The sequence below is a fragment of the Homarus americanus genome, unplaced genomic scaffold (assembly GCF_018991925.1).
Source record: "Homarus americanus isolate GMGI-L3 unplaced genomic scaffold, GMGI_Hamer_2.0 scaffold11022, whole genome shotgun sequence".
NCBI lineage: Eukaryota > Metazoa > Arthropoda > Malacostraca > Decapoda > Nephropidae > Homarus > Homarus americanus.
Genome location: NW_024737068.1, coordinates 6,884,727 through 6,907,901, shown reverse-complemented (window position 1 = coordinate 6,907,901; position 23,175 = coordinate 6,884,727). Strand labels below are relative to the sequence as shown.

The 23,175-nt window shown below is 37.1% G+C and overlaps 1 protein-coding gene across 1 annotated transcript; it reads right to left on the bottom strand.

The window, feature by feature from the left end:
* Positions 1-825: 825 nt before the first annotated feature.
* LOC121872929 (RNA cytidine acetyltransferase-like) lies at positions 826-13,332 on the bottom strand. The gene is made up of 10 exons (XM_042376059.1): positions 12,853-13,332; positions 11,255-11,431; positions 9,753-9,878; positions 9,379-9,548; positions 7,415-7,629; positions 6,640-6,812; positions 5,174-5,299; positions 2,927-3,040; positions 1,169-1,278; positions 826-962 (listed from the first exon to the last, which is right to left on the bottom strand). The coding sequence occupies exons 1-10, from the start codon at positions 13,000-13,002 to the stop codon at positions 905-907; spliced, it is 1,419 nt and encodes a 472-aa protein (XP_042231993.1). The 5' UTR covers positions 13,003-13,332; the 3' UTR covers positions 826-904.
* Between the last annotated feature and the right edge of the window lie 9,843 nt (positions 13,333-23,175).

The window sequence follows — 23,175 nt, the reverse complement described above, 5'->3', positions numbered from 1 at the left end:
CTGTCTTCCAGCTTTCCCATTGATTCTCTGGTGTTATCCTTCAACATCATTATTTGTTCTGATGGATTTCCCATGGAGGGATTAAGATGTCATGGGCCAAGATTATTTCAAGCCAGGTGGTCTGGATATATTCTTCATAAGAGGTGAGGATTCCATCCCCTTTCATACAAAGTTGTTTAAGGCATCCATGATGTCTGCAGTCAACATTTAGGGGAAAGAGATGAATTGATGGAAATATATGCCTATGGTCCTCCTGTCTTGTACTGTACTGTGGGTCCAAACCCTACTCCTGTAACTTATGATCCACAACTTGACCCCTTTGGAAGTTTCATCCATGGATCTGTGCATCTGGAGAAGTTGCTCACACGTCTTTCCAATTTACAGACTCAGGATCTGTGCTAAAGCTGGTAACTGTTAGTTCCTTAATCTTGTCCCTGATGACTCTCAGGACATGACAGTAGTCTCACTTCCTCTTGCATTACTTTAAAACAAACCAATGTTAATTTGCTTAGCATTGCCTGAATCACTCTTGATAAACACTGTACACAGGAATTCACCTTGCACCTGTACAGGTATATGTTAAAAATCCATCACCCCTCAAGTTACAGAAGTGTTATGTTCCTGAAAAGTTGTCCATCAGTCGAGGAATACCTAGAGTCATGAGGAACTGCAATTAGGCAGCAAGCAATGAAATTGTTTGTGTTCACGATGCAAAATAGGTACGTACAAGCAACACAAGTGAAAACTAAGTAAGAATGTAAACCAATTGACTTACAAGGAGTAAAAGAATGTAGTTTAATGAAAAAGGATACCAAAAAACATACAATTAACAAGAACAATTAAATTTATTATAAATATATATAATACATCTTTGAAATTTTCAAGTACAAGTACTGTACAGTAATTAAGTAAGTTTCAATTTTTTCTTCTTCTCTTCTTTTACCAATTTATTCCTCTTCTTGCTGTAATAAAAGACATGTAGATCACAAAAATTATATAACAACAATATCATATCAGAGAAACAGCCTTAAATGTAACTAGGCAATATGGAGTGTCATGGGTAAGTCACAATGGTGTTGAACTCTCAATGCACAATCACATGGGAGACCAACAGTAACCATTAAATAAGACTTAGTAAAATTACAAATGGGATAAAGAACAACCTTACCTGTCACTTAGAGCCTTCACCTCCTGTTCTTTGGTCTTGATCCCAAACTGAGTAACGTCAATGAGTTGAGTTACCTTCTTTCTGGCATCTGCTTCTTGAGCTTTCATTTTCTAAGTGAAAACAAGTGAATTGGATACATCAGTTACTAAGGTATTGATTCTTTTATGATATACCGTGTATGTATTTGTAAAAAAATCTTATATAAGTAATGAATGGAGTTTAATTTTTGAAGATTAAAAAATAAAAGTAATACAAAATCCTCAGAAGACATCATAAAAAAATATATACAGTACATTTAATCTAAAAATACTTGTTTACAGATTACTGTACTGTGATCAAAAAGTACAAAAGTTGTTTCAATTTGCTTTTGAAGATAATAAGGAAAAAAATGTATCCCTTGTTTCATATTACTGTACTGTTTCTGGAATGACCACAGCTAAAATATGAATGATGTCACAATTTCCAGAAACTTTCAATCAGAAAGTGGTATCTGGCAACTACCAAACTTGCTTTATTTTTGCTTGAATTTTTTCAAGATGGAACACAATTCAGTAAAATAGTATCAGAAATTAATTAATAAATGCTCAAGCAGTTTTTCATAAGAATATTGTAAAAACAAATCCTGTTGCAAAAATTTTAGTATAATTTGAAATGAAATAATATGACAGACAGTATGAGATTATCACTCAGGGACATTCTGGAATAATTTGTAGAGTTATAACTGAACCTAAAAATAAAAAAGCATACATTACAGTATTTGTGTTAAGCTGAAAGGAGTTACCAAATATCATCATTAACTCGAATACGCTGGATAGCTTCAAACATAGGTTGGATGGACATGAGCAATAGGGGTTGGGTGTAAATGGGACTGCCCAGTATGGGCCAATAGGCCCGCTGCATTTTCCTCCAATCTTATGTTCTAATGTATCGAATAAAAAATATGAATTTAAATAATACTCATACTCACCACTTTTATGCCATGTTTTTGATGAATATGGAAAGAAATGTACTCCGCATTTACGACCTCAATGGACGAAGACATGGGGCAGGAAACATTCACAAACCAAAATTTTGAGCTTTAGATACACTATATATTATGTTTAAATAAACATTTCTTGATACCTTTTCCCTTAGTAGTTATAAGAAAATTAATTGTCATTTATTCTCTGGAGGTAGGTATTATTTACCACCCAAGAATAAAATATAAAACATTAAAGATTCCCATTTAATGGTCATTCATTACGGATGAAAAAAAAAAGTTAAAACTTGGTTATATTGCTAACTTCTATGAAATCTTATTCAACTAATAATAATTTAGAGTAACAAATGTCTTTCAGATTGTTTTAAAAATAAAGAAACTTCTAAACAAGGAAATAAGCCACATGCAAAATATTATACACTAGAAATAAGTGTTATTGGCATGTGTTGCCATATCACCTTGGATTGGCTGTTCCTTTTTTTTCCTGCCCGCATTTTCTTCGCCTTTCAAGCATGGGATTGGGATATAGTACTTTTACTTTTGTTACCTTGAACCTTTAACCTGTAAAAATATGAGGGAATGCCAAAAAATGTTAGGTATCAAGAAATTTGGCTCAGCAGTTCATCAATATACCATCTTACTATAACTGCGTCCAGCCCACTAATTAGTGATAAGTCACTCTTGCCAAGCTGCCAGATACAACTGTCTAAACTAATCATACTGAAAACTGTGACATCACCTCATAGGATGATTGTACTGTACAGTATAGGTATGCTTACCTGAGCACTCTCCTTGATACTGAGGGTAAGGTCTTCCATAACACATTGTTCCACTACGAGATCTTCCTCAGAGTTCTCCAGGCTCTTTTTCTCAGCAATCTCTCGCACTCTTTTCTGTGAGGATGTTAAAAACCAATACTCCACTATAAATTGTATCACATAAATTGTATCCTGAAATTACAAAAACCTAACAATATGGAGGCAACTTATTTACAGTATAGTCCCGATTTATGCGGATTTGGTTTACGCGTTTGGTCATTTACGCGGCACCTTGCCAGACCAACAATTTTTATTTACACGGTTCATTCCATCATTTATGCGGGAAGCGGCGCGGGCAGGGTGCGCACAAGGTCGCCAAGTCAACAAAACATTACCGAGTTCTTCACCCGCCACCCACCATAGCCGGCCCAAGTCAGTGATAGTGAGGATATGGACTTTGAAGGGTTTGACAAAGAGGCCCTGCAAGCCTCTGTGGTGGATAGTGATACAATTGATACAAGTGATACAGGTGAGGGCCAATAATCTGCCCTCTGCCTCGGAACCAACCCCCCATCCTCGTGTGCCCAGCCATCTTTTCTACTGACGTATGTGTTAAAAAACCTAATATTATTGATATTTCTCTTAAATATTAATTGTGTGTGCATACCATCATAAAATTAAGATGTTATTTTTACTACAACGTACGTATTGTGTCGGAAAAAGTGTAGTTTGGGGGTCGGCCCAGTCTCTATTTCAATTAATCCCATATGTTCTGTTATTTCGCTTACGCGTTTCTCGTTTTACACGGACCTCCACGGGTTCAATTGACCGCGTAAATGAAGACTATACTGTACTTCTTTCTGTCACTAAAAGGCAACATGTCCTGGAGTTGAGTGGCAAGGAATGCTTATGGGACAAAAGTGTATGATACTCATTTTACAAATGAATATGCAAGTAGGGAATCCAGTCTTGTACTTTGTATAAGTACAATTTGGTGCATTATAGAGGCAGAGTTAATAATTACAGCCACACTACTGAAGCACCTCTATCTAAATGGCCTGAACACTCATTAGTAGCTACATAAATAGTTTTGAAGATGGAATAGTCTATTTACATTTAACCTTTTTGCTGACTGATGACTGACAATTCCCAGACACCTCCCTGCTGGTTTGTATGGGGCACAGCATGAATCATCGCATCACTCACAGCCAACAAATGATCCTAAAAAACTTGTTGTTATTAATCCTGGAGGTTTATTAAACCAAAAGGACCAAACCCAATGCAATAAGTGTGTGAGGTTTGAATGATGCAATCAAATTTGTATGACACAAATTGTATCATTGGCCAATGAGAGGGTGAGGTTTGCCCAATTGTTGTTAACGTGAAAGGGTTAATTTTTAAACATTCACCAATTATGTAATAAAAAGGTTTAGGGTCACAAAGGTTGCATCTTCCTCCATTTCCACCTATCACCACATTCTGCTACTGAAATATTTCCTCATGCCACCTACTTTTATCTTCCTCCATATCTATTCTCACTCAAATGTCTTGCAGGTATTTTTTTGGAACCATACCCTTCATTATCTCATATTAGTGAGGTACCCCATCTTTTCCTACCTTATAATTTCTTATTCATAGTACAGGAAATCCTGGCTATACACACTTCTGCTACACCTATTTTCACACTTAGAGTAAAGATCCCAAGTATCACATTTATGAATTTCTTTATGTTTCACATCCTACTTATATCAAGGCAAGTGTGTAGGGGGTGCATGTACAATACCTTCTTTATGGGGGGACAGGAGTGTGATAGTTAACAATACCTGATACAGTAGATGATACAGGACAAAGGCAGGCCATCCTGTATCATCAGATCACCATTTGGTCTGCCTACATCACAAGTGCAAGACAACAGCATCTGCTAGTGAGTACAGTATAGTGTATACAGTAGTATATTTTGTGAATTTACAATATACTGTATGTGTACAGTAGTGTTTCCATAAACACATACAGCTCTGTGTCTGTCCAACTACAGTTAAACCTCCATGACAACATTGTTTCATGCCAGATGCATAGTTTGGATGTGGAAACATTCACCAATGCCTGGAAAAATTATGTAGATGTGTGATTTTTTTTTTCAGGAATAAGAGAATTCATTTCAATACCCGGAAATCTCTCAAACACAGAAACACTGTGCACCAATTATTCCGGTTAACAGGGATATTACTGTATCCCTAATAGAACAGTCTTACTAACAACAGTACTTACCATCTGTTTTGTGAGGTCAGTAATAAGGCCGTGCATCTGGCTCATGACAATGCTTCGCTCCACACCAAGCTCTGATGCAACTGTCTGGGCTGACTTCCTCTGGACTCCAGTACCACACAGAATGGCCTGAATACAATTACAGAGTGTACAGTTAAGAGAATATGATCCATGGATGTAATAATGATGCAATAAATACACTTTTAATAATTAAGATGGGTGGTTGTGTGTGTATGGATTTCATGAAAAAGATATTCATTAGTAATTGTAAATTCCATCATTAAACATTAGTTGAAATTTGTAAACTGTCCACTCAAAAGACATTTTCTCATTGAAAAGGGACATTTAAAAAGTACTGTACTGTAAAATATTTCAATAAAAATACTTCATATTATAATGTAATTAACATGAAAAAAAATTAATCTAAGTACTGTGCTAACATATGTTGAGTATCCAATGAAAATGGATTACCAAAATATAATATTACCTTAAAAGGTATAGTGATATGTAATACAATACAGTACAGTATTGGGATTAATAAAAATACAAAAGGGTAAACAGTAATCCCCTGATAAGACAAGTTTCTTGGCTAATTTGCTAGGACAAAGAGATTAAATTTTAACAGAAAACTGTAAAAAGATGTAATTCTTGTTAAACATGATTGACACACAATGAAAGACTTAGAAAAAGTGTGAGAGCTGACACAGTAGAGTACACTATAAGATATGTGTGCAGGTTTCCTCTTTCTTCCAACGATGGAAGAAAGAAAAGAAAATTTTTGGCATGGGTTTGTGTCAGCTCATCAGTCTTGTGTAGCCTTTATTCAAGATTACTGGAAAATGTCTTGCATAATGTGATCTATGAAGTGACTGAGGAAAATGCACACAGATGATAAACTTTTTCCACAATAGACTGAGTCTTATCAAGAGATAACTGTATAAGGAATATAAACACCAAAATACTGCAGTAAGATACTGAATATGAAAGATATGAGCAATACAGAAATAGTGGAAAGAAAATTAAATAATGTCTTGGTGATGAAGAAATATACCTGCAGATGTAAATCAGATGTAGACTGCCTGAGCAGTGGCGGCTCGTGAGAAAATAAAATGGAGGGACTGCAAGCCTCACACCGAGTCCCCACCAAACAATAAGCATGGAATTTCAGAACAGTACAAGCAGGAACAAAGAATATACACGCAAGTTTAACATCAGTGTTTATCAGAAATGTGAATGGCTCTGTGGTTGTGACGAGGCAAATACTTTATTCTGCTTTCCATGCTTATTGTTTGGTGGGGACTCGGTGTGAGGCTTGCAGTCCCTCCATTTTATTTTTCACGAGCCGCCACTGTGCCTGAGTATGAATAGCATGATCAAGTGTAGGAGATGATATTATAGTTTCACTGACGCAAAGTAAAAAAAAATCTGCAGTAAACACATAAGGATCACTACTCTGCCAAAACACTCACAGCTTGCACAGGCTTCAGTTTAAAATCTGGTATCTTCTTGAGGAAGTAGAGACGAGCTAAGGCAGGCACAATGTCAGCTATGAGGGCCGCGTCACACTGGTGCCGTACAAACTCCTCCAGCCGGTGCAAGTCTCCAGAAGTAAGATGTAAGTCTAGTTCAGACAAGCTCGGGACTGAACCAAAAAAGAAAAACGGGAGTTGTAGCAAATGAAAAATATCTTCCCCAGCTTAAAGTACGAAGTTTAAAAATAAGTTTAAGTTATCATTACTCTCACAATATTATGGGTCTAATATTGAACTGTACATGTTGAGCAATATTTATTTAAGATTAATCTCTGTCAGTGGACAAAATACGATACACTAAGGGTAATGTTCAAAGCCATCTTGTGGAACCAAACATATATCTCCTTATGCTTGAGGCTTTACAATAAAGAAAAAAAAAAATTGATCAATGATTCAGTACAGTATTCTTAAAAAGCTTTTAGTTCTCTCATTCAAATTATTATCACACTGGAATTGTCTTTTCTTTAAAAAATGAGCTTCTACTTGTGCAGTAATTGGGATTATCCTTAATATCCTCATTAAAGTAAATAATACTCTACTTCCCAGATCATGCAGAGCAGATAATTAGCTGGTGTTAGAGTGAGCTGAAGCTCCCTAAGTATTTCAAAATCAGTGATATCAAAATGCAGCAAGAACTCATACATACACATGCTTTCATAGATCAGGTCAGTCATCTTCCACAAGTATTGAGACATCTTCCATTTATTCTTACCTTCTCCTTTAATCTTGTAAATGTTGTTGGTTAAGATATTCAGTGCAAATTTACAGTCATAACTCTTAAAAGAACATCCCAGAAGAGTAACAAGTCTCTTTCTGAAGTCGAAACAAAGGTCGGCCAGCCATGACTCTGCCCGAGCTTCTTTATTCTCTCCTAAAACTTTGAGCATAATGACTGTGTGTTCCCCAGTCACACTGTTTGACACCTGACTGTTGTAAAAGATCAACAAAGAAATTATATTAATTTATCATCAATTTATTTCATAACTGTTTTTTAAGTCTCTCCTCGACTTACGACAGGGTTCCGCCCCGACGACCAGGTCGTAAGTTGAAAGGCAAAAATAATACACATACATTCTAAAATGAGTGTCTCTTTTTCTTCTCAGCACCACAAGAACTCTCACTTTTACGCTTGCCAGCCATTTTAAAGGGAATTACAAACGAAAATTTTGTCAATACACAGCACGATCACTAACGTCAGGACTCGAAAATACGTAATGTGAAAAATATTTTATACGACCATGGCCATCATATGTCGGAGTTACCGTAAGTCGAATATGTCGTAAGTCGAATATGTCGTAAGTCGAGGAGAGACTGTACTGTACATACATGCTATCACCTATGCAAGTACAGGTTCTGACAATAAAAAAAATATATATATCCAGCAAGCTAATGAGTAGCAAATCTAAATTAACCAATAAACTCCTTTAAAAGTGCTACTTAAGACAAATCAGCGCAGTGCAAAACAAGATGATAAGTTCACAATAACTATGACATAACATATGAGGCGTGTCATAAGCGCCAAAACAAGATCAACACCAGAAAACGTGATTAAAGTTTTGGAAAATGGAACTCACTGTATCTATTGAATTAATTGCAGCAGTGCAATCATTCTTGTAACAAATTGAAGCTTACATACTCAGAATTATGAAACCATAATCAGATAAAAACAATCTTCATCATGATTATTAGTAATCATAAAAATGAATAACACCTTAGATACTTAGAGGCATTAGATTTTGATGAAATTTGAATATTTTGATATAAGATATTCAAGCACATCATAACTAACAATATCATTACTGAAAATGTTCAAGGGATTATAGTTAACACCATATAATCACCTTATCTGCATTTTTTGGCAAAATATTAATGAATGTACTGGAAATAAAGATATGGTAATACAAACAAAGATTATTGCATGCAAAATAATGTACACATACACAGGATCGTGCTACCACTAGAATGTCTCAGCAGGTGGGGAAGAGGAGAGAGAACACACCCCACGCCAGTGCCGCAAACTCACGGCTGACAATTGTTTTACAGAAATGGGATTTCCGAACGTACAAACTATTGCATCAGGCTCCATCAGCCTTGGAATCAAGAGGCAATAAAAAACACGAGACCCTGGTCCCTAATAGCCTCGGATAATGAGAAGTATATACATGTATATAAAAAAATATGTGGTGAAAGTTGCTGGCTGGGAATGCATCCCCCCTATTTCCATTAATCCTTATGGGAAAATTTTTCCTGATATTCAAAAATTCATTATTTGCAATGACTTTTAGGAAAACATCCCTTGCAATAACTGGGATATTCCTGTCATAACAGTCAATGACATTATTCAGGCTTCAAAGTTTTGATTCCCCTGGTTCCCTTCTACGAGCTACCACTGTTTCTAGTGATATCACCTGAACTTACAAATTAATTGCTCTTTACAACCCATATCTGAATAGCAATTCTCCCCACACTGTGATAAGAACATGGAGAAGGGACATGTTGTGAAGCTGAGGCCTGGCATGACACTGGAAATATTAAAAACTTGGTGCCATGTCTGGAAGGCACCAATGCCTCATAACAAGTCTGTTGCTGCCATACATTTACAGCTTACCTGAAAAAAGGGTTAAAACTGTCAGAAAAATCTAATTATGCATAATAATATGGTAAATTCATACTGACCTGAGATATAAAGGGGAGAACCCAGCACGTTTCCAGAATGTGAGGAGTTGTTGAGTAGCACCGTATGACACGCCAAGGTAATGCAATGCTTCGGATGGTCGTTCTGACAATGACTGTAGCAAGGGCAAGGCCTGTGCATTTGGCCCTAATTTCTCCTCCAGCAGGCCAACCTGTTTAGAATAAAATTAATTCCATTCAGATATTCTCTCATTGTATTATTCTGGTTTCCCAGATAGGTCAGACACTAATTCCTATACAGTACAAGTTAGCACCTTTAGTTGTGTCATAACATTATGTTCCCTTACTGTGGCTTCTTTAGTTAATGATGAAAAATATCATGTCAAGTTTCCAGAATCAATTAAAGTGCAACTGACCTGACCATCATGTACTAAGTTGGTAAGCGTTGCCTCTGGCATTGGCGTATCAGTGTAATCTGCATGCACTGCTGCACGGGTGTAGTAGTCGTTCAGCTGTGATAATGCATGGCTGCCATAACCTCGCTGAAGTAATATGAAGAAAACTCAGCAGTTATATATTTATACATGACATCATATTCCAGTAAAATGTGAGTTCTTTGGAATTTGTTGCCAATGGAAATATTCTATAGATGAATAAAAGTAACCCATTCATATTGGCTGCTGACTAGGCCAATTGGCATTACTTGCCTGCACACTCTGTCCAGGGAAGAGGAAAGGGATTAATCTTCTTCCATAAATGATATTTTGGTTTCATTTAAAGCTTAAAACATATTTTATTTGCTAGTCTACCACAAATTGCTAAGCTTTATGCTACTCTTTAGGTTTTAAGTGTTTTTATTTTTCACTCTTACAAGTACTGTATGCCCTCTTCAGGCACAACACTGGGTGGCTGAAATCTTGATGCTATTCAATCTCTTCAACAGTTGTATCACAATACTGTCCCCTAAAGCTAATTTTCCCAACCTTATACACAACTAGTAAGATCAAAACTCTAACTTTACAGAAGCATGTCACTTTCTTACTTAATTCCTTTTCTCTGTCTCTCTCTGTTTCCTTACCTGTCCTTCAAACAGACTGTAGTTTGATCAGGGATTATCTAACCATTTCTCCCAACAAACCTTTTTGACATACTATATACACAGTACAGTATATTGAAATCATTAAGTGTTGATTAACAACTATTCCTCCAAGGGCTGCCTAGTGGAGGGCTGTGGATGGTCTGGATGGCAGCAAAGAACCTTGAGGATTTGTTGCACAGAGCACTTGTATTTGGTTTCTAATTATTGGAACTTGGTAAACTGTAAGTCTTGCTGGCTCAAAATCATTGCAAAAGGCATCCAACACAATGATTCTACCATGGTTATAAAGGTGTGTGGAGTTATTACATGAATTACTGAACATTGTTCGTCAGGACAGTACAGCCTGCTGCTAGAACATGTCAGACTGTCAGAGCCTCCTGGCCAACAGAGACTGTTGGAGGATGTTCTAATAAGGGTATCTTATAGCTTACTTACTGATGATCCACAGGATATAAAAGGATTGTGTGGCAAACACCAATGCTGTCAAATATATAATACAGTAGTATACCAATGAACAGGTATCACTGGTGATGGCTTGTAAGCTGTAAATAAAACTGACAATAATGATCCACTATCTCAGATATAAATTTTGTTTGTTATGAGAGTATTTTAATATCTACAGAGATCTGCAGCATTAAATATGATTGCTCTTGATCCACAGCAACATCGCAAGAGCTCTTTCTCTTGCGCTAAAACCATGGCGCTATAGGTGTCCTAAAAGTGAGAAAAAAAAACCCTAATCACTGGAGAGAAATATTGAAATGTACAAAAACAAAAACAGTAGCATCATTATGAGCAGTTATCTACTCTTCAACTTACTCCCTGTAAAGTAGGATGAGTAGCAATGCGAACAATGCGAGCTCCAGACAACTGTGGGAAATCATAGTTCTGGAACTGATTACTGATGGTCCAGGGGATAAGGTCTCCAGCAGGCTTCTCTCCTTGGGTCAAGGCAGACATCACAGAAGACTTGGAGATTTTTCCTTCTAGTGCCACCTGATGGTAGAAAGATAGAAGTCATCTTCATTTGTTACCTTCAATACCTCATACCAAGTACATCTATAAACAAGCTTTTGTACTTATTCTTCTACATATTTTCTTAATACCCTGTATTAGCACTTTTACTACTAATTTTTTAATGTTCTTTGCTAATTATTTTCCAATGTTAAGAGTCAATGTCGTCAGATGTCTGATAAGGAGAGGTACAGTCCCCCCCAAAAAAGTATCATTAGCCATAAGGTCAAAGTGATTCGAGGCTTTCCATGAAATGTTACTCGACCTGTTTCTGAGTGGTTGGAAGTTCTACATCCGTGACTTTTGAGCATGAATGAGTATACAGTATACATTTTCAAATGAAATGAATCCTCTGGGGCTTCAGATCATATATTACATGACTTGGAGTGGATGTTGTAAATGGGTACCAATGCCATGCCAGTCATCAACGGGATCTTACATTCAAAGGATTGAGGAATTATTTGGGAGTAATTGCATGATGTGAGAGGTGCTATCATGGCCCTCACAACGGGAGCATATGTAACCCCGAGATAGTATGGTGAACTCGGGTGAGTGAACCCACAGTATCACAATGGATTAGGTGCTATGAAACAACTGCTGCCACTGAAACTTAAAACCAATTTTTTTTCTATAGTGAACAGGGGGTTCTGTTGCCTGCAAGTCTCTTAATTTGAAACCTTATTTCAGTGTTAAACCAATGCAATTTACATATCAGTAACATGGCAGATCCCATGTAAACCAATTTATTGTACATTGCTGTAGCTGTTCACTCTAATATCAGTACTTTTTGCTGAGTTAATCTTCATAAATCAGTAATATCATGAACAAAATGAGTAGGCATATTGTGAAACTCAGTATGAATGAAACTCCATTAGTACAATGATGTAACAGTGAAATGGTGTTCTGAAACACTTTCATTTAAAGTATATTTCAGCATTATTGTAATCATCAGCCAGTGGCTTTTTCCATATACAGTACCTTGCTTCTACCCAGCACGATACATGCATTGATAAATAACTTAACAGATTTCTTGTTATACTATTGGAGCATCTATTATGCCATACAAGGACAATTGCCTCCCCCAATCCTACCTCCATTTCTAGCTGTTGCTGATATGGGGAGCAGGTGCACCAACTTATGATGATGCACTGGGGATCATATCATAGCATTTCATCTAGTTTCAAATTGTACCAATGTAAAATCTGACCATACTTTTTGGGAGGACTGTACATAGAGATTGAAGGATTAAGGTGCCTTGGCAATAGTTTTTAAGTTTTTCTAAATACCTGTACATGAGGTAGAAGATAGTTTATAGTATAACATGATATGGCTCTGTGATGAGGCAGACAGAATAACTGATGATGTGTGTAGTTGAGTATTCTGGGTAATTTAATTCATCATACCTGAACAACAGAGATAACTGGTGGTAGAGAATCCCCCTTTGTTTCATCTTGTGGTGGCAGCAACACAAAGAGGTGGTGTGCTGGAGCATCTGACAGTATCTGCAGGTCATCTGGTGTGTTACGGTAGTGGGATGACACAAGCAGACCCATCACTTGTGCCAAAAATTTCTCTGATACCTGGAATACATAAAATAAATACCCTGACAATATTAGGATGAAGATTCAGCATATGAACCTCTGAATTTATCACTAAATTATAAACCTGCAATTTTCTTCCAAAGGAAGGGACGCTAAAGTAGAATCTCTCTGAAAATTTTGAGGTAGCTAAACATCTCCATAATATCACCGGAAAACTGACACTCAAACACACTCTCTAGCTTTTTTCAACTTTTGAACTTGATCCGATTTTGCATCTAATAAGACTTCCAGAGAAAGTGTATAGCAGAGTAAGTATTGAGAAAACTACTGTAGAAAGGAGGGCATACTAGGCAATGGGCCTAGAAGAGTACTACATACGTATACTAGTGTATAAACCAATTTCATATACAGACAGACCCCGACTTACGACTGCTTCGACTTACGACCGTCGGGACTTACGACCACCTCAGATTTTTTATTAAAAAAAATTTTTTTTTTTCTTCAAATGACACGCATTTTCTATACCGAAACGTTTCCAGTTAATGTAGTCTCCATGTATAATTAGAAAATTATGGGGGCCCCATGTGCATTCAGCTGGCTACATTAAAGGTAAGTGCTCAGTCACACTGTAACCATTCCTTATTATTTATTACTTTCACTGTACTGTATCCATTCCTCATTATTCATTACTTTTACTGTACTGTATTTCATTGTAGATTATTTATTAAAAAAAAAAAAAAAATAATAATAATAATAATTTTTATCTATGTCGGACTTACGACCATGTCGGACTTACGACCTGGATTTGGGTCCCTAACCCCGTCGTAAGTCGGGGTCTATCTGTACAGTGGTCCCTCGGTTAACGAACGGTTTGATTAACGAATTACCTCCCATAAGGATCTTCAATTCGGTTAACGAACAAAACTTTTAATAATGAAATCCTTACGGCAAGTCCGCCAATACCCATAATCTGTTCTATGTTTACATTTGTTTCCAGTGGAGTAAATATCAAGAAGGTTGTGTTCTTGAATATTTTTGCATTTTTCATATTAAAATTATTGGTCATTCTAAAATTTAGCCACCCAAGCTCTGTCTACATATAGTTTTTCAACTAATATTTTTGGCTTGATTTATGTAACTTTATTCATTTATTGAAACTCATTTACATGCATACACTGTCCTAAGGGCAAAGCTGTACTGTACATGTAATCAAAATAATGTTCAAAATGATTACTAAAATTTTTGTCTAGTGCAAACTATAGCATGTTTACATTCAAATTAATCACTATCTTATAAGAATTCCGGCAGACCTTCGCAACAACTGTCAAACATGTCACTTTTTTCTCCCCTTCCCCCCCCCCCCTCTCAGCAAGGCTTTAAGTTTTTATCTTATATAATATCACAGACTAAAGTTAGGAAAATATAATTTGCATTGCTGGAATCCTTGCAAGACTGTAAATAATTTGAATATAAGCGTCATATATTTTGCACAAGAGATAAAAATTTTAGTACATTAGTCTACTGTAGTACATTTTAATAATGTACAGTTTTTCAACTGTATTTTTGGGTAGATTTACATAAATTTCTTCATTTATTTTCATCCATTTACATGCACACACCATACTAAAAGAAACATAAAAGAAATAAATGACCTAAGTGCAAACCTGTACTGTACTTGTACTAAATGATTACGGTACTAAAATTTTTATGTCTAGTGCAAATTATAGATTGTTTATATTCAAATTAATCACTATCTTACAAGAATCCCAGCAATGTAAATTATATTCTCCCAGGTTATTTCACTGGCATTTTATAAGAGAGAAGCGTAGTCACTCTTTAGGACTGATAAATAAACACACATCAGATCTTCGGCACCAACTGTCAAACAAATCTCCTCACCTACCCCTCCCTCCCTCCCTCTCCCCCATCTGCCCAGCCAGGGTTTTAGGCTTACAGATTTTATCTTATATAATATCACAGACTAAAGTTAGGAGAATATAATTTGCATTGCTGGAATCCTTGCAAGACAGCGAATAATTTGAATATAAACGTCATATATTTTGCAGAAGAGATAAAAATTAATCTCCTGTATCACATCACAGTACAGTTGTCCTTCAGTTAACGAACGCCTCGGTTAACGAAATTTCGGTTAACGAATTACCTTCCATAAGAATAATCAATTCGGTTAACGAAAAAAATTCGGTTAACGAATTCCTCTCAACATGTTTTCGCTTGCTCACCAGCTGGAATATTAGTCCGCCAATACAGTAATCGGTTCTAGGGCTTAAATTCGTTCCCATTTGAGTAAATATCAAGAAGGTTATACTATTCAATAATTTTCAAAGTTTTATATTAAAATTTTTAGTCATTTTAACAATTATTTAACATAATTGAAGTACAGGAAACTAGTTTTTAGTGTGCCAACCAGCCACTCAACTCACCAAACAGGCATCAGTTTGTATCTCTAATCAGTAGAGGTAACATCTTGCTTGAGACTCTCTTGAACATAAACTATTTTTACGTTTTTACCGTACAATTATTGGTCATTCTGAAATTTACTTTACATATTGACAATATATAGGGCAGTGGAGTGTTGATTTAAAGAAAATAATCTTGAATTACACCTAGTGAACTTAAAATTCTATGGGTGAAATGACGGTATGAAGCATGGGGTGATTTCTCTTCCACCCCCACTTCCTTTTCTTCTCCCTTCTCCTCCACTCCCACTTCTAATTCCCATCATCATCATCATCAACCAGGAGCCTTCTACATACACACCTCAAAGTAAGTGTACTTTACTGCATTTATTTTTATTTTGTATGTAATTTTCGGTGACCTGGAACCAATTACCCAAAATCCCATTGAAACAATGGTTTCGGCTAACAAAATTTTCGGTTAACGAACAACCTTCCAGAATGAATTGTGTTCTTTAACCGAGGGACCACTGTAGTGATTTAAGAGTTGTAGTGCGTGTGTATGTGTGTGTGTGTATATATATATATATATATATATATATATATATATATATATATATATATATATATATATATATATATATATATATATATATATATATATATATATATATATATATATATATATATATATATATATATATATACAGTTAACCCTCACTTTACGCGGTTAATGTAACCCAAAGGGTACCGCGGAAAGCGAGAAACGCGTAAAGTGAATAACATAACATATGGGATTAATTGAAATGGAGTCCACACCGATCCCCAAACTCCACTTTTTGACGACACATAACTATGTTGTAGTAAAAATAACATCTTAATTTTATGATGATACATGCACACAATTAATACTTAAGAGAAATAGAGAAATACAGTCACCAAGTTAATGTCCATTCAAATAATGGACACGACTCCCTCCCCCTCTCACACTACACTGCTGGCTCTTCCCTCTGAGAAATTTTTGGGGGAAAACCAGGTATAGTAATAAATAATACCTCAAACTAAAGGTAGGATAATATAATTGACATTGCTGGATTCCTTGTAAGACCAGGAATATTTTGAATATAAATGTCATATATTTTTCACATATTTACTCAGATTAAACATTACATCTAAAATTTGTACGTCTAATGCAAAATATATGATGTTTATATTCAAAATGATCACCAAATTGTAAGAATTCCAGCAATGTAAATTATATTCTGGCCGGGTAATTTGTATGAATTTTATGAGCTAAAACAAATATCTTCAGTTAATAAAAAAAAAATATTCTTCACGACACTATCTGTCAATCAAAGTACCCCACCTTGCCTCCCCCCCTCTTCCAACCGGTGGTCAGTCCCAACCCTCCCCCCCACCCCCCACCAATCCTCCCTTCAAGAGAAGAGTGGGTGAAAAAAATAAATTTTAACATTTTGTATTAAATAATACCTCAGATTAAAGTTAGGATAATATAATTGACATTGCTGGATTCCTTGTAAAACCAGGAATATTTTGAATATAAACGTCATATATTTTGCACAAAAGATAACATACTTACTCAGAGTGAACATTTTATCTAAAAATTTTATGTCTAATGCAAAATATATGATGTTTATATTCAAAATGATCATCAAATTGTAAGAATTCCAGCAATGTAAATTATATTCTGGCCGGGTAATTTGTATGAATTTTATGAGCTAAAATAAAAATCTTCAGTTAATAAAAAAAAAAATATTCTTCACACGGTAACAGATGGTCGGTCGCCGGTCCCTCCCTCCCTCCCCCCACCAACGTCCCTACTAGATAAATGTGTGGGAATACCAGACTGTTTACCTTTTTAGTAATAAATAATAAATCAGACTAAAGTTAGGATAATATAATTGACATTGCTGGATTCCTTGTAAGACCAGGAATATTTTGAATATAAATATCATATATTTTGCACAAAAGATAACATATTTACTCAAGAGTAAACATTATATCTAAAATTTGTATGTCTAATGCAAAATCTATGATGTTTATATTCAAAATGATCATCAAATTGTAAGAATTCCAGCAATGTAAATTATATTCTGGCCGGATAATTTGTATGAATTTTATGAGCTAAATAAAAAAATTATACTTCACCGTGTAAAGGGGTACACCCACCGCGGAATGTGAGCATCCTGGGTTCTGGCAGGGCACCGCGTAAACGTGGAAACGCGGAATGTGGGACCGCGTAAAGTGAGGGTTGACTGTATACAGATAGACCCCGACTTACGACTACGTGGACTTACGTCCATTGGTACTTACGACCTGCTTTGACCGTACGTCCATAAGGGTCATACGTATCGCTACCGTCGGTGAAACAAGTAAAAAAAATTATACTTCACCCGTGTAAAAGGAGTACACCCACATGAATGTGAGCATCACAGGTTCTCATAGAGATACCCGTGGCGATGAAACTTGAGGAATGTAGGACGTAAAGTGAGGATTGACTGTGTGTATATATATATATATATATATATATATATATATATAACTTACGACTATCTGTTTCGATCCAATATTATTCTGACCTACCTGCTGACCTGGCGTCGTCCACTCTGAGACATCTGACTACGACCGCCGGACCAAATTTTTCAAATAGCCGCGCGTTTTCTATACGAAACGTTTAATCCGAGGGTGTCTTGGAGTCGCCTCGTGGCTGCACTGCTGGTGGAAGCGCTTTGTTTGTGTTTATTTCTCGTATCCTACTCACTGGTCGCGCTGTGAACTTCGTTATTATTGTATTTAAATTGACTTTATAATGACTGGCTAGGCGTAAAGTGAGAGTGCTGGTGGTACTCCAAGGAAAAGGAGACAGGCAATTACTTTTGAAGATGAAACTGAAGATAATAACACAGTATGAATGGAAAAACAGTAGCAACAATCTCCGCGACCTGGGTTTTCTCACACTCGACTATATCCACTATTCTGAAGGACAAGGCATGTTAAATGAAGTAGTGAAAGAACAACACCTATAAAAAAGGGAACTATAATAACAAAAAAGAAAAGGCAAAAGGTCTATCACGATATGGAAAAATTAACAGTGATATGGATAAAGACCAGATGCAGAAAGCGTGTGCCATAGTGTTCCTAACCATACAGGCTAAAGCAAGCCTGTTCCCAAAGCCTGAAGGAGCAGGCAGGAGATGAATAATGATCAAACCTTTACAGGAAGTCAAGGGTGGTTTGATATAGATTTACTTGCTACAGTCTACACAGTGTTAAGGTGAGTGGAGGCAGCTAGTGCCGATGTTGATTGCACCTGCGGCTTTTGGAGGAGTTAGATCATGTGATTGTAGAAGAAATTGTTGCCAGAGCAAATATTCAATGTGGATAAGACTGGATTGATGGCAAGAAGCATATGCCTGACGGACATACATCCTGAAGGCAAAAAATGCCAGTTCAAGGCATTCAAGGACAGAATTACACTTCTGTTGAGAGGAATGTTGCTGGTTTCAAAGCTAAAGCCCTTCATGATCCTATCATTCAAAGCTGGGCTTTTAAACATGTCAGCAAGCACACACTGCAGTGTTTTATCGCAATAACAAGAAAAGCCTGGATGACCCTAGTACTATTTGATTGGTTCATGACTTGTTTCATTCCCACGAACTAAAATTATTGTGCAACAAAAGGATTCCATTCAAGATTTTACTGATTTTGGATAATGCTCCGGACACCACCACCTGGGCGACATGCACCTGATGTTAGGTGGTGTATGCCACCTAACACCTCCTCTGTCTATTAACCCATGAATCAAGGTGCTATTTCTGCCAATACTAAAGCATATTATTCACGCCTACGACCTTAAGCTCAGGCTGTTGCTGCTACTGAAGGTGAAGCAGCTCGAACAGTTTTGGAAGGAGTACAACGATTTTTGTCATATGCCAGGTATTCAAGTGCAGCATGGGATCCAGGTTGCAAAACATTGCATGAATGGAATATGGAAAAATCCTGAATATGTGAACAGTTTCAAAAGGATTTAATAGAGAGTGAAGTTATTTGGATATTAGTAACAAGATAGTGGACTTGGGTAAACAGCTGGGTTAGAAATTGAAATGCTACTGAAGATGTTGGACAGTTGGTTGAAAGTGTAGCAGAAAAGAGCTCAATATGAGGATCTTGATGATGAACTAGATGCAAGAAAGTTGCAGAGGAAGAAGACAAAATGTGAAGAAGAAGCCTGCACCCCCAAAAAAGTTTTCAGTGAAACATATGGCAGAGGCATTTACGCTTACAATTAATAAGCAATGCAAATGTTTGATGACATGGATCAAAAATTATGAGCGTTATGCAAAGTTGACAGAATGATCCAGTTACTTGCTTCACTACAGAAATTTATAGCTGAAAAGAAAAAAAACTGTGCAGTCTAAATTGGACACCTATTTCAAAAGAAGTCCCCGTGCTGGCTCCTCACGCCCCACCAGTGCTGCCTCTTCACTCCTCAAGATGATCCAATACCTTCAACCAGCAAGTTACCACAGTACATAAACCTGTCTGAAGAAAGCGACATTGATGACCCACCCAGCCCTGTCTCCTCTTCACCAACTTCTTCCAATTAATATAAGTCTCCATGTATCCTGTAAATAAAAATTATAGGGGCCATGTGTACATTCAGCTAATACATTTAAAGGTAGTAGCTCAGTCACACTGTATCCATTCCTCATTATTTATTACTTTTTACTGTACTGTATATCCATTCTTCATTATTTTTTTTACGTTTAGTGTACTGTATTTCATTGTAGATTTTAAAAAAAATTAAAAAAAAAAAATTTTGAATTTTTTTTTTTTTTTTTAAACCCACATCAATAATACCCATATCGGACTTACTACCTGATTTATCCCTAACCCCGTCGTAAGTCAGGGTTTCTATAATAATATATATATATATATATATATAAATAATCACTATATATATAACTATATATATATACTATAAACACAATAAAAACACAATCCCATATATACTAATACACATATACACTAAACATATATATACATATATATATAAATATATATATATATATATATATATATATATATATATATATATATATATATATATATATATATATATATATATATATATATATATATATATATATATATATATATATATATATATATATATATATATATATATAACGCTTTCGCCGCTGCCTACGGTGCCTTGCCAAAGCTTTAACTTACCTACACGGATTTTTTCCACAACAGCAGTGGCGTCAGCTCAGATGCTATTTTTAGATTTTGACCCAACCCGCCACCACCTCCTGCCTGCCTGCCTGCCTCTCCTCACCCTCCCTCCCGCCAGCGCAAGCTGCAGGAATTCGCAGTGTCTTTTATTGCGCTATCACTGACGCCATATAACGATCCCGGACTGTGATTAGCCCATGCACCCCTACCCCCCCTGCTGCTAGCTGTATTGGCTTAAGTATTATGGCGATACCGGAGAGGGAGTGGAAGAGACGCACTGACCTAGCAGCAGCAGTTTCATCCTCAAGCCACCCCGCTAACGCGCCATTGTTCCATAAATGGCTTCGCAGATCTACCCAGAAAACCTTCCTTACCTGGACCCAGCGGCACTAAGACAAAACCGACGCTCATTAAGCCTACGACTGAAATACCAAATTAGTAGATCGAGAAAAGAAAACCGTAGAATCTCATACACGACATGCCACAACGAATCTCACGACCAGACAATAAAGGATGCAGCCAGATAAAAGAGCACATGAAAATCCAAAGTCTGCAGAGTGCTTCAGCACAGGTATTGCCAGAACAGGGTGCTGGCAAAAAGTGAAAACTTGCTGGTGAGTTATTTGCGCGCCAGGCCGACGCAACATGGCGGGACACGCGCCAGTGCGAAATACGCACGGAGCTATACGCCAGCAGTGACACGTAAACTGGGAATTGCAGAGCCCAAACCCTTCAATGCTTCCATGGTTGGCTGCATAGGTTTTAGAGGAGAACAAGGTCACCAACATCAACATTGTTGGTGAAGCCAAAGCAACCGTCACGACGGCCTAAAGATTTTCCTCCGCTTACATTGAGATTATGGAGGAAGGACAGTACACTGACGACCCAATGTTTCAACATGGGCGAATCAATTGTACCTGGAAAAAGTTACCTTCAAGACCCGTTGTCAGTCTGCACAGCAAGAGTGGGGCGGAAGATGCAGAGCGCATCACCGTCCTGTTTACCACCAATACCTCCGGTACCTGTAAACCAAGTTATCGGTGATTCACAAAGCCATAAACCATGCGCCTAAGAATATGGACATGAACAAGCTTAATGTCCACTGGCCTGGCACCCGCCGTAAAGGCGTGGATGTCCTCTTCTCTGTCCCTCTTCTGGTTTGACAACTTTTTTGTTCTGGCTGTTACAGAAATTCTCTTGAGCAACAGAATGTTCCATTCAACATTTGTTGCTCCTTGACCTTACCCTGGACACTGCGCCCTACTATTGGATCGTCACCCCAAGCATCAAAAGTGGTCTTCCTTCGCACTCCAACACCGTCATTAATCCAGCCTATGGACCAGAGTTGATCTGCAACGTTAAGCTGCATCTTTCGGCAAAGGAATTCCGCTCCTGAGCGACTCTACCAACACCAGGATGATTCTGCGTAAGCTGGGTGACACCGACAGCGAGAGTAAAAGCGGCGAGGACAAAAGGAACAAGAAGCGGCGACTCAGAACTTCTCAAATCCAACAATTTTGGAAGAAGTTTAACGTCAAACAAGCTGTAGACTTCTTGGTGAGCATAGGATCTGCTGTCTATTACTCTACGATTAAGTCGCAATGGAGACATGTGTTGCATGGCATACCAGGTGAGAGGAGGAGTGAACCTGTGACTGGTGCAGGTTCAGACTGTTACAGTAACAGTGGACCCCGCCAGAGAAGCTGCGCCAGACTATTAGCAGAAGGCTTCTCCGAGACCACCACAAGAACATCATGGAATGTCAGAGATCCTGGAAGTGATGACCGGCGAGATGTTGGAAGAAGAACCCGCCAGTGAAGAGGAGGAAGAAGGTCGTCATTCTCCGAAGAACCTAGTTAAAGTCATAGTGATATTAAGTGTGTCATAGAGTTAACAAAAAAAAAACCACCCCACACAACCCACCCCACCCCACAACAACACCACCAAAACATCAAACCAGCCGTCAACAAACAAAACATAGTTCTTCCGCCCGCAACCCACCACAGCCAGCCCAAAGCCAGTGATAGTGAAGTAATAATTTTGAGGATTTGTCAGGGAAGCCATGACAACTGTAAGTGACAGTGATAATGATTCACTATTAGGTGACTACTAAGTGGTGATTCACCTGAGGGGCAGTAATCTGCCTCTGCCTCAGAGACAACCTCCATCCCGTATGCGACCCATCTCTTCTACTACATTAGTGTTCATAAAAATTTTCGTTTTTTAACCTATTCTTTATTTTTCCTATGTTAACCTTTATCTTTCCCTAACTAACCTCTTCTATATTACTTGTTTTCATGCCACCATAAAGTTAAGATAAATTTTTTACTACAACATAGTTATTTATTAGTCAAAAGTGGAGTTTGGGGAATTAGGGCTGGGTTCTGTGGAATTAATCCCATATGTTCTGTTATTCACTTAGCAGTTTCATAACCTGGGACCCTCTGGTTCAATTGACGCGTTAAGTGAAATTTTCTTTATATATATATATATATATATATATATATATGTG

Coding starts and splice junctions, on each gene's coding strand:
- LOC121872929 (XM_042376059.1), bottom strand. CDS start 13,002: ATGGGTCTGCTTGTGTCATCCCACTACCGTAACACACCAGATGACCTG. Junction 11,432..12,852: donor CAGTTATCTCTGTTGTTCAG/GTATGATGAATT, acceptor TTCTACCATCAG/GTGGCACTAGAAGGAAAAAT. Junction 963..1,168: donor GTGAAGGCTCTAAGTGACAG/GTAAGGTTGTTC, acceptor CTTTTATTACAG/CAAGAAGAGGAATAAATTGG.